This window comes from Diadema antillarum, unplaced genomic scaffold (assembly GCF_040938485.1).
Source record: "Diadema antillarum isolate AM-2024a unplaced genomic scaffold, OU_Dant_1.0 scf00000182, whole genome shotgun sequence".
Lineage (NCBI taxonomy): Eukaryota > Metazoa > Echinodermata > Echinoidea > Diadematoida > Diadematidae > Diadema > Diadema antillarum.
In genome coordinates, this window is record NW_027271071.1 from 1543921 (window position 1) to 1556748 (window position 12828).

General features: G+C 39.6%; 1 protein-coding gene across 1 annotated transcript; it reads left to right on the forward strand.

Moving 5' to 3' along the window:
* Positions 1-778: 778 nt before the first annotated feature.
* On the forward strand, positions 779-11975 carry LOC139723150 (acid phosphatase type 7-like). Its single transcript, XM_071634412.1, has 9 exons — positions 779-1085; positions 1463-1785; positions 2263-2355; positions 3484-3639; positions 4408-4483; positions 7284-7398; positions 9473-9670; positions 10446-10651; positions 11765-11975. The coding sequence occupies exons 1-9, from the start codon at positions 848-850 to the stop codon at positions 11935-11937; spliced, it is 1578 nt and encodes a 525-aa protein (XP_071490513.1). The 5' UTR covers positions 779-847; the 3' UTR covers positions 11938-11975.
* The last annotated feature ends 853 nt before the right edge of the window (positions 11976-12828 follow it).

Consider the following 12828-nt stretch of genomic DNA (forward strand, 5'->3'; position numbering starts at 1 on the left):
TGTAGACGGTGTAAGATATAAACTTTATTTTAAATTTACGCTCCTATAATTTTAAAAATTTACCGTAAATTTCCATTTTTCATCCATGAGAGCAGACCACAGGTCTAGACACTAGTATAGATCTAAACTTAGTTATAAAAAATATCTGGATTCTAGAGGTCTAGCTGTTGTATAGACAGTCATGCTTTAGTAGGGCCCTGATTTGTCGCCATAGTAGAAGTAAAGCAAGTGGCCCTTGATTCGACATCTTATTCTTAAGTTGCGGAATCAAAATAGCGTGCATGATCCACATTATGCTTGCGCTGCAACCATCGTTCGAATGCCTACTCCGGCACCATCGACATCATGGGGTTCTGCTGGGTTCAATAGCATGAGTTGCACTATTATCCATTGCTATCAGAAAGCATTCGGCTCCTGCAGTTTACAACTGTAAAAGGGAGCAAGCGCTCAAGGGTTATGTGTGCATACTGTATGTTACAGTGTGCACTTTTGGTTAACATGTGAGTGGCCCACTAAACACAGCTGCCCATGATTCAACCACAACGCTGTCCATAATTTGACTGCCTGCTACATGTACAAACCTATATGCTTTTGTGCACAGTCGAACATACATGCAGGTGCCGATATATTCATTTCCATGTTATATATAGTCTAGACTTCATTTTTTTAGTGCACATTGTGGATGTTGTAGGTATGTACTCATGTATTTTTTTGGTGATGGGCTGCTGCTTATTTTCATACCTATTTGTTTGTTTTGCTGCTCTCTAGAGCCTAGAGGTCTCGAGGCATTTTGTGGGCCCACTGTGAAACCTTCAGAAGACCATGAAGCCCTGAACTGACTAGCAAGATGGTGTTCACTGTAATCTGTAAGCCGCTGCTCACTATTGGTCTTCTCTGCACGCTCCTGCTAGGCAGCAGCAGTGAAAGCGTGAGCGTCACCCAGGAGTTGCCCTCAGCTCGGCAGGCAGACGAGGCTCGTGTTGCAAGCGCAAGTTCCCCAGCTCATGACAGGGAGTCCCCTCCTGGAATTCCCCATCTGAGTGAGGAGGAAATAAAATTGCTTCATGCTCTCTTTGGTGGTATTGGTAAGTCAAGTGCTTCTCCATGATCAGTACAAATTCCATTTACATCACGTCAAAATACAATGGAACCTCCTTTTTCATAAAGAGGCCAAATATGGTGCATCGTATCTAGCAAGATGTCTGATTTAACCAGGCAATCAATTTGCAGGTCATGCTCCTTTTACATTCTTTTGTTTTCATCTCATATGTTATGGGGAAATTGCAGTGGTTACAAGCAGTTTGTTATTATGGGCTTTCCCTGTGCATAATACTTCATCATGCAGATTGGATTTTTTACTTTGGTTGTCAAATGGAGCTTTCTGTATCTGTTGATGAGCTTTGATACAAGTTTTACTTTGTATAAAGTGTCAGATGCACATTTGTTTCCCTGTGCTCTACAGGACCAGTTATACTCCCACCAGATTCCTCAGAGTCCGACAATGCAGTGGAAGGCGCTTCACCTCATCAACGCGTGACAAAGCGGGAAATAGCACTGGATGACACATCACTGTTCACCCCTGAACAGATACACATTGCCTACGGCGATGGGCCAACTGAGATGGTGATCATGTGGTCCACATGGTCTGATGGGTCTTCGGAAGTCACATATGGTCTGGCACCCAACAACTTTAGCAGCAGGGCAGAGGGAAACTCGGTGAAGTTCGTAGATTGGTACGATGAAGAATTCCAGGCAGTGCCATTTATTCACAGAGTGAAGTTAAAGGTTAGATTCCATGCTTCTGAGCCTCTTTTCTCAGTACATATTCTTCCAGAGTGTGCGCTTTCTTTCTTGTATTTAGATAGCTTAAAAGGAAAGTCCATTTGCATTGAGTTACTCTGCATACATCATTTTAAAGCTTTGAGTCTGTTCTTTCAGAATCTGCCTAAAGTTAACCAAAATGTTGCATCAAGGTTGTGTCTGTCTTAAAACTCTTGTAAGCACAAAGCCCTGCTGAGATCTTTGATTGATTGCATAATCTCATTTGAAAGTCATAAGTGGACTACAGCTTATATGTAGGTTTCTTATGTTTGTTTATCAAGGTGTAACACAAAAATAGGCTGAGAATCTGTACACTTGCAATCTGAATCATACACCACATCCTACATACATTACTGCTCTTCATATGAGACTGGTCAATGCATCAGCTAGTGTTTCGGTGTATATTTTTTTTCCTCTTTCAATGGTACGCTGCACCTGTAGAATCTGATACCTGGAGCTACATATTCCTACAAGGTCGAAACAGAAGATGTTTCCAGCCAGCCTTATACATTCAATGCAATGAAAGATGGCACAGTAAGTACAAGTGTAATTCCATGACATTTTCTTTTCTTTTTTTCTTTTTTGTGGGTCTATTATTTCATGCAGTATGTGGAGTGTGTCTGCCAATGATTTTCTTTATTTTTTAAGTGTGTAGGACACCACCATGACAGTTCATGAAAAGCAAGCTGTAGATTTGTGACTCAAACGCAAAGACGATGCAGCCTCCCAAGTTAGAGAATGAAAGCAGCTGTTTCGCGCATATATGCAGAACACCATTTTGTGCCTAATTAGTAGCAGTCCTAGCACTTGAGTCGCAAATCTGAAGCTCACTGATAATTCATCTGGAAAGGAAATTTCATCGAGAGAGAATGCAATAAAACAAACCACAAATGGAAATAAGCTTTAATTGTGACAAATATTAGGATGATTTCAATCATCTGTACATCCAAGAATTCATATGTCATTGCATCAAGTAGGCAAATGGGAAAAGCTTTGTCACGCATGAAAATGTGATGTGATACCTCTGATTGATATGGGATAAGTTTTTAATTCTTGATAATGGAAAAGCCAATTTTCTTAATGACTCTTACACAGATGTTATATGTAGCATTTTGTATCTCAATTCTTTACACATCAGAAAGAGTGTTCTGCTCAATGATCAAATGACCAAGACGGTTGTAAGGAGGTCACTTCTAGGATGTCATAGATGTACATACATGGTGATTACAGTGCACTCCTGTTATAATGAACACGATTATAACGAAATTCCGGTTACAGCGAAATTAAGATTTAGCCCGCAACATCATCCTCTCTTTGTTTTTATTGTTTATTTGTTCAGTTATAGAAGAAATTTCGATATAATATGGAAGAAAACTGCCAGGCTCGAGGACTTCGTTATAACAGGAGTCTACTGTACTGCATCTGTTCTTATTCTCATATGATTTTATTCAAACTCTACTAGACCATGTATCTCTGGCCTCACTAATTGAATTCATTCAAGAATCTCTTTAAGGCCAGTTTTCTCTTTGGACACCATCATAGAAGACCCGGCAAATATTACTTATTATTCTTAATTATTATTTTTTTGATATCAAGGAGTACATTACGTGATGGCAAAATTATGTAGATGCATCAAACCTAGAAGTGTTTGGTTTGTTGTAGGAGTGGTCCCCAACCCTCTTGGTTTATGGAGACATGGGGAGTAGAGGTGGGGCACCAAGCCTTAAACTGTTGCGGAGGGCAGCTCGACAAAAGTCGGTTGATGCCATCCTCCATGTCGGGGACTTTGCCTACGATCTCCATGATGAAGGGGGAAAGGTTTGTAACACTCCCATTCCTCATCAGCTAACATCAAATGCTTTGTCACTTCTGTGGAGGTATGTTTCAATATGTGATGACTTCCTATTTTTAGTTTTTGTTTTTGAGGTATTATTGCTAGCAGAGTGTGGTATTATTAAATGTTCATAATCTCATTACATTTCATCTTCCCTTCATCTCACTAGATATAACAAATTTTCTTATATATCATGGCATAAGACATTTGGATAGAATCTTAAAGTAAGACGAGCTAAATCAGGGAATTTGGGGGGGGGGGGGGCAAAGTGTTGAAGGTAAGATTTGTTTTTCAAAGTCCCTGCCAGACTGTAAATTTCACCATTAGCACTAGTGCTTCAAAGAGAATTTTATGAAGATTATTAATTATGGTATGTTGATATGATATGATTAGTATATTTTTTAAGTTAATGCATATTTATCTTTCTTTTTTCTCCCAAACATGTCAAAGTTTAAGGACACACTCTGCATACCATAAAACGAATTTTCGCATGCATTTTAATTTCGCGAATTTCGCAAGCGCCAAGATTCACGAAATTAAAATGCACATGAAATTTCTGATCTACACTATACGCATTGAACGCAAGTGGCAATTCGCGAAAATTTCTTGCCACGAAACAGGCCGTCGGCTCCAATTCGCGAAAAATTTCGTGCCGCGAATATGATATATATGACAGCTGTAGACGATTTGAAGCAAAGTTACTATGTTATTTTTTCGTTTCATTAGTAATATGCTTTTTTTTGTCCTCTCAGGTTGGTGATGATTTCATGAACAGAATTCAGAGTGTTGCAGCAGAGTTGCCGTACATGACCTGCGTCGGCAACCATGGTGAGCATTGATCCCTTACTACTAGTGAGCGTTATATGAAGCAATTGGTTATGTTTGTCTATTGCCATGGTCACACCATTCAAAGCTAGAAACAAAGTCGATCTGTTCGACACACAGATATGCACATGTATATTTGATGAAATCATTCAGGTTAATATTTTGTGCATTGTGTCTTGATGATTCAGTGGCAACTGCTCAACCTCCTTCTTGCAACAGTGATCTAAGAGTGGTATGTGCAGAGCAATTGTTAGGTAAAACCACTGTGGGACATTTGAGACACGTCTACATGGTAGGATTTAAACAGATGTCGGGATTGCTCAGTTGACATTTTGATTGTGTCGAATAAAAATCAAACTAAGGCAGAAAATTAAATTGTTTGGGCTCAGGGGTATAATTGTTTTGCATACTTATTTTTTTGTCCCCGCCGAACGAGTTCGAGCAGGGGACTATGAAACGGGCTCCGTACGTGTGTGTGTCCGTGTGTCTGTCCGTCCGTCTGTCTGTCTGTCTGTGCGTCCGTGTGTGATCAAAATGTTCAATTTGCTACTTCTCTGTCATTTATGAGCCAATTTTAATTCTGTTTGCTTTATATGATAGCACTACATGGGAGCTTTGAAACTTCTACACAGAATTTCAGTTGTGACCTTTGACCTTGACCTTTGACCTATATTGTACATTTTGCTTCAAAATGCTACTCCTTTGCCATTTCTAACCCGATTTCGATTCCGCTTGCTTTATGTGATGGCACTAGGTGAGGGCTTCAAAACTTCTACACAGAATTTTGACCTTTGACTTCTCTGACCTTTGACCTTGATTTTTGACCTATATTGTACATTGGCTACAAAATGCTACTCCTTCGCCATTTCTAACCCGATTTCGATTCCGTTTGCTTTATGTGATGGCACTAGGTGAGGGCTTCAAAACTTCTACACAGAATTTTGACCTTTGACTTCTTTGACCTTTGACCTTGATTTTTGACCTATATTGTACATTGGCTACAAAATGCTACTCCTTCGCCATTTCTAACCCGATTTCGATTCCATTTGCTTTATGTGATGGCACTAGGTGAGGGCTTCAAAACTTCTACACAGAATTTTGACCTTTGACTTCTTTGACCTTTGACCTTGATTTTTGACCTATATTGTACATTGGCTACAAAATGCTACTCCTTCGCCATTTCTAACCCGATTTCGATTCCGTTTGCTTTATGTGATGGCACTAGGTGAGGGCTTCAAAACTTCTACACAGAATTTTGACCTTTGACTTCTTTGACCTTTGACCTTGATTTTTGACCTATATTGTACATTGGCTACAAAATGCTACTCCTTCGCCATTTCTAACCCGATTTCGATTCCGTTTGCTTTATGTGATGGCACTAGGTGAGGGCTTCAAAACTTCTACACAGAATTTTGACCTTTGACTTCTTTGACCTTTGACCTTGATTTTTGACCTATATTGTACATTGGCTACAAAATGCTACTCCTTCGCCATTTCTAACCCGATTTCGATTCCATTTGCTTTATGTGATGGCACTAGGTGAGGGCTTCAAAACTTCTACACAGAATTTTGACCTTTGACTTCTTTGACCTTTGACCTTGATTTTTGACCTATATTGTACATTGGCTACAAAATGCTACTCCTTCGCCATTTCTAACCCGATTTCGATTCCGTTTGCTTTATGTGATGGCACTAGGTGAGGGCTTCAAAACTTCTACACAGAATTTTGACCTTTGACTTCTTTGACCTTTGACCTTGATTTTTGACCTATATTGTACATTGGCTACAAAATGCTACTCCTTCGCCATTTCTAACCCGATTTCGATTCCGTTTGCTTTATGTGATGGCACTAGGTGAGGGCTTCAAAACTTCTACACAGAATTTTGACCTTTGACTTCTTTGACCTTTGACCTTGATTTTTGACCTATATTGTACATTGGCTACAAAATGCTACTCCTTCGCCATTTCTAACCCGATTTCGATTCCGTTTGCTTTTTGTGATGGCACTAGGTGAGGGCTTCAAAACTTCTACACAGAATTTTGACCTTTGACTTCTTTGACCTTTGACCTTGATTTTTGACCTATATTGTACATTGGCTACAAAATGCTACTCCTTCGCCATTTCTAACCCGATTTCGATTCCGTTTGCTTTTTGTGATGGCACTAGGTGAGGGCTTCAAAACTTCTACACAGAATTTTGACCTTTGACTTCTTTGACCTTTGACCTTGATTTTTTACCTATATTGTACATTTTGCTACTAAATGCTACTTCCGGCGGGGACATATTTTACGCACCGCGTAATTTCTACTTTTCCTTGTTATTCTAGTGAAGTTTTCATAAAGAGTGACTTTTTACAATTTGAACCTTGCACCAGTGAGTTGCCCTTTTCCAGCATATTATGGTAATTCATTACCACGGAATCATAGTGGCTATAACTTATTTGGGGAAACCCCTTTATAATGAGCTTGCTTTACAATAAGGTTCAGCTTTTAATGAGATGAGTGTATTATCTGGTCTCTTTTACAAAAGGTTACAACAAGGTACCAGTAAATACTAAGTAAAATCAGTGGACCAGGCAACCTCCTTATTATATGTGAAGGGGTTTTACTGTAGTGTCAAGGGTAAAGCTTACTCTGATATGTGTGTGAAACATGAATTAGTGATGATGTTTGCTCCTTGCACGCACCATATATATAATTAATAGTGTCAGGCATATTGTGTTTGATGATTAGTCGATACATCTGTCATTATTTCATGCTGCATCTTACATGAAAGTCTTCACTGATTTCCACTTCACTACAGAGATACCACATGACTTTGCCCACTACCGCTACCGGTTCTCTATGCCTGGTCACTCCTGGCCCACGAGATCTAGAATGTGGTACAGCTTCGACATGGGGAAAGTTCACTTTGTGGCGTAAGTGCATGTTTATAGTTTATCAACGAAATGATTTTGCCCAAGTAAAGCAGGGTATGAGTTTATTTTTATGCGAGAGTGACAATGTAGTTTACATTATATTCACCTATGTATTTGAGATGGTATCATCCAGTACATGTTCGTCAAAAGTGCAAAGTCTGAGATTTTTTGGTTCTTCAGGTTCTTGTCAGGAAGTGGTTGATATACCAATGGTGGGCATATGGAAAGTTGGAGAAAGGGAGGCCTGTTCATGTGCAGCAAAAGTTGAAGTCAGTTATGTGTGAAATTTTTTCCTGTGGTTAACCTGTGCATTTACCATTAAAAAGACATCTTTTAAAAGACTTGGTAACATGAGGATACCATGCCATAAAAAGACTTGCACGACTTGGATATAATTGGGGATCCCTGTAACAAATTGTGTACTGCTTAGTCACTGATCTCTTTGTAGGTATACACATTGCAGAATTGCAGGGGGGGGGGGGGACCTCCCAACCTCCCCCCCCCCCCCTCCAGATCTCAGCCGCTGACCTGGCAATCACGATGAAAATCGGCACACACATTACTTTTAACGCAATCTGAAATTCGTTAATTTTAAGAAAAATTATCATTTCTGCTAAACTATGCTAATTTATGCATAATGATGCATGAAATCAGACAATTTGGTATAAATCACGAAATAAAGCTCAAAACAGGCAAATTTTTTGAGTACATATTCTCTTTAGTGTCCTTAGCAAATGTAAGAGAAAAAAATCGGGCCGTCAGAAAAGAAATTTTTAAGTATTTTATTGTTTTTGAATTTCTTATGTATTTCCTTGTTTTTTCAACTTTATGTTTTTTATTGTTTTTTTCAATGAAATTTGTCCGCGACATTGTTCCGAACAAGAAAATATGCTATTCATTTATTTTTATCAGAAAACCCCAAAATAATCATGCTTTTATGAAATTTGCCTGTAAGCAGAATTTGCATTGAAATTGTACACGAATTCGCGTTCTTGAGCAATTTTTAGTCTGACATGCACGTACGTATTTATGCGCAACTTCGGAACTGCGCACCCGGGCATTGCAAATTTGGTGTCAAAAGATGCGGGAGACTCGAAAGAAAAAAGTCGTGAAACGTCACGGCGATAGCTTTTCGTGATAGAGATACATAGCACGGAACGTCGAGGGGGGGGGGCTTCGGAGGCCTCCCCCCCCCCCCCCCCCCCCCCCCCCCCCCCCCCCGGCCTAGTTAGGATTTATATAAATGAAGAACGTCTACTTTGTGTTGCACATATTCACTGAGCAGTTCCTTTCTAGCAGAACTGTGCTAGTCACTAGTCATGGGTTTTTAAAGAGATGGTATAGTTTTGGCCGAGATGGGGGATTCAGACTTTATCTTTTTTGAGATACAGTGTAATTAGAAACAACTTTTGAAATATTAAAGTGTATACAGTTCCAAGAGGAATTCACAGTTTATTTGGTGTAAATCCAGTTTGAATTTGAGATATCCAACAAACAAAGTAAAGCAAAGAGGTCCTAATAAAAGGTGGGTCCCACCTTTTGATAGGACCTCTTTGTTTTTGCATGTCTCAGCCATTTCAAAACCAATATTTATCAATTAAACTTTGAAGTCCTCTTAAAATCATTCTTATGCTCTTTAATATTTCATGAGAGGTTTGTCAATATCTCACAAAAAGTTGAAAACCTGAAGCTTCATCTCAACCAAAACTATACCTTCCCTGTAATGTAGCCCAGTGGGCATAGAATGAAGATCAATTCAACTGGGCCAACCTTCTCTACTCATGCTCCAGGGTTTTTTAACCGTGAAAGCAGAACCATGTAAAAGTGCCATTGACATTGTGTGCAATACTTTAGATAAGCAATGGTAATGAAGGAACTAATGCTATAGACTCTGACTTGGCGTGTTTCCTTTTTTGTTTTGTTTTGTTTGTTTTTTTAATACAGCAGCTCCACTGACATTACTGCATTGACAGTCTTTCATACATTAAGGACCAGTAAAGAGCTAGTGTGTTTGAAGTATCCTTTGATTTAATTATCGTACAGCAATTTATAAATTTTTGTCCTTCTTATTCAGGTATTCTACGGAGGTATACTTCATAGATAATCCGTATAGAATCATTGAGCAAATGGAGTGGCTCCAGGCTGACTTGCAGAAGGCAAATGGTGAGAGAGCCCAGCGTCCCTGGATCATCGCGTTCGGTCATCGTCCCATGTACTGCTCCAATGCTGACCGCGATGACTGCACGAGAGAGGACTCGCGGGTCAGAGCTGGGTAAGGTGGCTGTTCACCATAGGTTGATTACCCTTCTCTGCTCAGCCATTTTAAACTCCATCTTACGTAGTCCAGAAATGGCATACAATTGAATATTTGATGACTTTGCTTCCAGATGTGGTTTTGGTTTTCTGTGATAGAATAGTGGACAAATGTTTGTGTCATAATGCCTACTTGTTATGTTATTATCATCATTATCATTATCATCATCTCATGGGTCTCCTTCATTAGGCTAAGATGGGGTGTGGGGAGGGTCGTCTGCTCATCATTGCCCCCCATCTCGTTTAGTCCGTTACATAGTACAGACCCACATGTTTCTTCATACTAATTGAAACATTTCATGCATCATTTCCTAGTATCCCTCCCTTCCTCTTTCCTCTTTCTCCCATCCTCCACTGCTTATTGCATCACCTTGCTCTCAAGTCACATGACCCTGTCACATGACCAAACCAAAGTGACCTGTTTTCTCTTGGTCTTTCCTTCTGCTGTAACCCCATCTTAGTGAATTTATTTCCAGCCTCCTCACTGTACTTTCTTTTTGGGTAGTAACTCTTCTGGAACTGCTCAAAAGGAGTTTCACAAAAAATGTATTTTGGGGGCATTCACAGATTTTTTACAAAGAGAATATTGGCCTTATGATATTTCAGTTACAGATCAAGGAAATGTGTACTATTCATGAACAGTAATTATGTGTGTTATTTATTTCAAATTTCCCTAAATATTCAGACGAAGTGCATGTTAATTATATCTATATAATAACTTTGCAAATCACCAGACTGGAGGACATTTTCTACGAACAAGGAGTGGATCTCATCATTCAAGCCCATGAGCACTCGTACGAGCGATTTTGGCCGATGTACCGTGGCAGCGTGACGGCGAAGCATTACATCAATTCCACAGCCCCGGTGCATGTTATCAGCGGTGCAGCAGGCTGTGATGAGTTCCACAGTGTCTGCGTTAACCCAATGTTTGGACCAAGAGGTTAGTGTATGTCTCTCCCATAAAGCACAATGGCCCTTGTCTAATCAGGAGGGATCAGGGAAATAATTTTTTTTTTCTCCTGTTTAAGCAGGGCTCCAGGTAATGTGGTGGTTCATACGTAACCCAATCAAATTACCCCGCATAAAACCCAGATCATGGGTATTACAACGAAACCATGCACAGTGATCATACCAGTAGATGTCCACAGCAACAAGTACACATGCAAGATGACAACCAGTGCCAAACTAGCCATCAAAATTGCAATTAATGATAATTTGGGCAAATTCATAACAGGAACAAATATCGATTTCCCTCATTCAAAATAATCACCTTGAGAGCTCACGATGTCCATAAACAAGTCATGATGCCTTTGACCTGGTCAATGCTGAAAGATAGGCAGCGCTGTTCATTTGAAATTTGTTTGTTACTCCCTTGTTATCAGCATTACTTGACAGCAAACTCATCCCCCCCCCCACCCCTTGCTCTCTGTCACATACACACACACATACACAAATTGCATTTGTGAGAAGTAACTGATGGTACTTGATATGACAATCTATTCAGAGCAACCGTATTGTGCAGTCTTACAAATTATGTCCTACTGCCCAACAGAGAATGTTTAGACAAGATTATTGGCAGTTTCTATCTGGGAGTTGCTGGATATTGAATGTTCTTGTTAGGAAATGAACTATCTTTTTATGGAATTATTTGTTATATTGAGACACTAACGAGGGGTACCAAAAGTGTTTCAGCCAAAGTATGGTCCATTTAAGGGGGTTATGGTTCAAATGTAAGATTTGAAATACAGGGTAACACATGAAAATTTGATTTCATTAAATTCTGTTAAAAAGCAGTGCTCCTGTTTAAGTGGTTCCTGATTGATGTGTAAGTACTGTACTGCATGCACCATATGTTTTGCAGGTTTCATTGTGTGCAAAATTTCGCAAGCCAACTGATATTCCCAAAATTAGATAAAATAAAAAAATACAGCTTCCAGTATTTGACACAAGAGCATGTCAAAATACAGATGCACAGCAAAGGAAAAGAACAATCTAAACCCCAATTTTGATTGAAGACCCTACATCATCCACATTTTTATTCTGCGCTTTGCAGGAGAGTGGTCAGCCCACCGCTCCTGGTTGCCGGGGCTGTATGGCATCGGCCGCCTGCACATAGCTAACGAGACCCACCTGCACTGGCAACAGCGGCTGGCCGTCAACGATCAAGTCCAGGATGAGTTCTGGCTGGAGCAGAACACGCACGGCCCCTTCACACTCCGCGCTTGAGCACACTAGTGGCCACCTTATGCTTCCAAAGATGTTTTCATGAGACACAGCTGGTGATTTGATTGTATGCACTAATTCCTCATCCTCAGAGAGATACAGGAAAACCTTGTTGTAACAAGCTCGCTCACTACAAGATACTGCCTTTAACAAAGTGAAGTTTGCGATCCCGATTTTCCTTTACTGTACTGAGCTAGTCTCCATTTGTTTTTTTGTTTTTTTTGTATGTTTATAGCAAGGTTCCATGTATAATGAGATAAAATCGGCAGTCGCTGCAATCTTGTGATAACATGGTTTCCCAGAAGACGATTATTTTTATAAAAATCAAACGCATACACATGTGTACATAATAAGGATTATGACATATGTGACCCTGCACCTCAAAACAAACAAAAAGTCGCCAAACATGAATTTTTAGTTAAGACCATATTCTGAAAGAGCAGACTTTAAGCTATAAAATGATATATAACTCAAATCAAATGGACTATTCTAACCTATCTAAATATTGGAAAGAAAGCACAAACTCAGGAAAAGTGGGAACTGAGAAAAGAGGCTCTGAAGTACAGTGTCTATTCAAGCCCTTAATCCTTACCAAACCGTGCTGGCTGTACGATGAATGGGACAAAAACAGGAAGTAAACCACCAGAGTAACAACAATGAAGGGATTATCAGATTATACTGAAATTAAGCATGCCTCATTAACACATTCTGTCCATAATTAATGCCAACTTTCAAAGCAGTAGCACTATCCTTTCAAAAGTTATTAGAGTTGAAAGTGAAGAGTGTAGACAAGGTTTTTCAGAAATGAAAAAGGGATTCTAAAGACACATCTAATCACACTATTCTACCAAAAATGTTCGAGATAAACTGCTAAAAACACACTTTTCTGCCCGT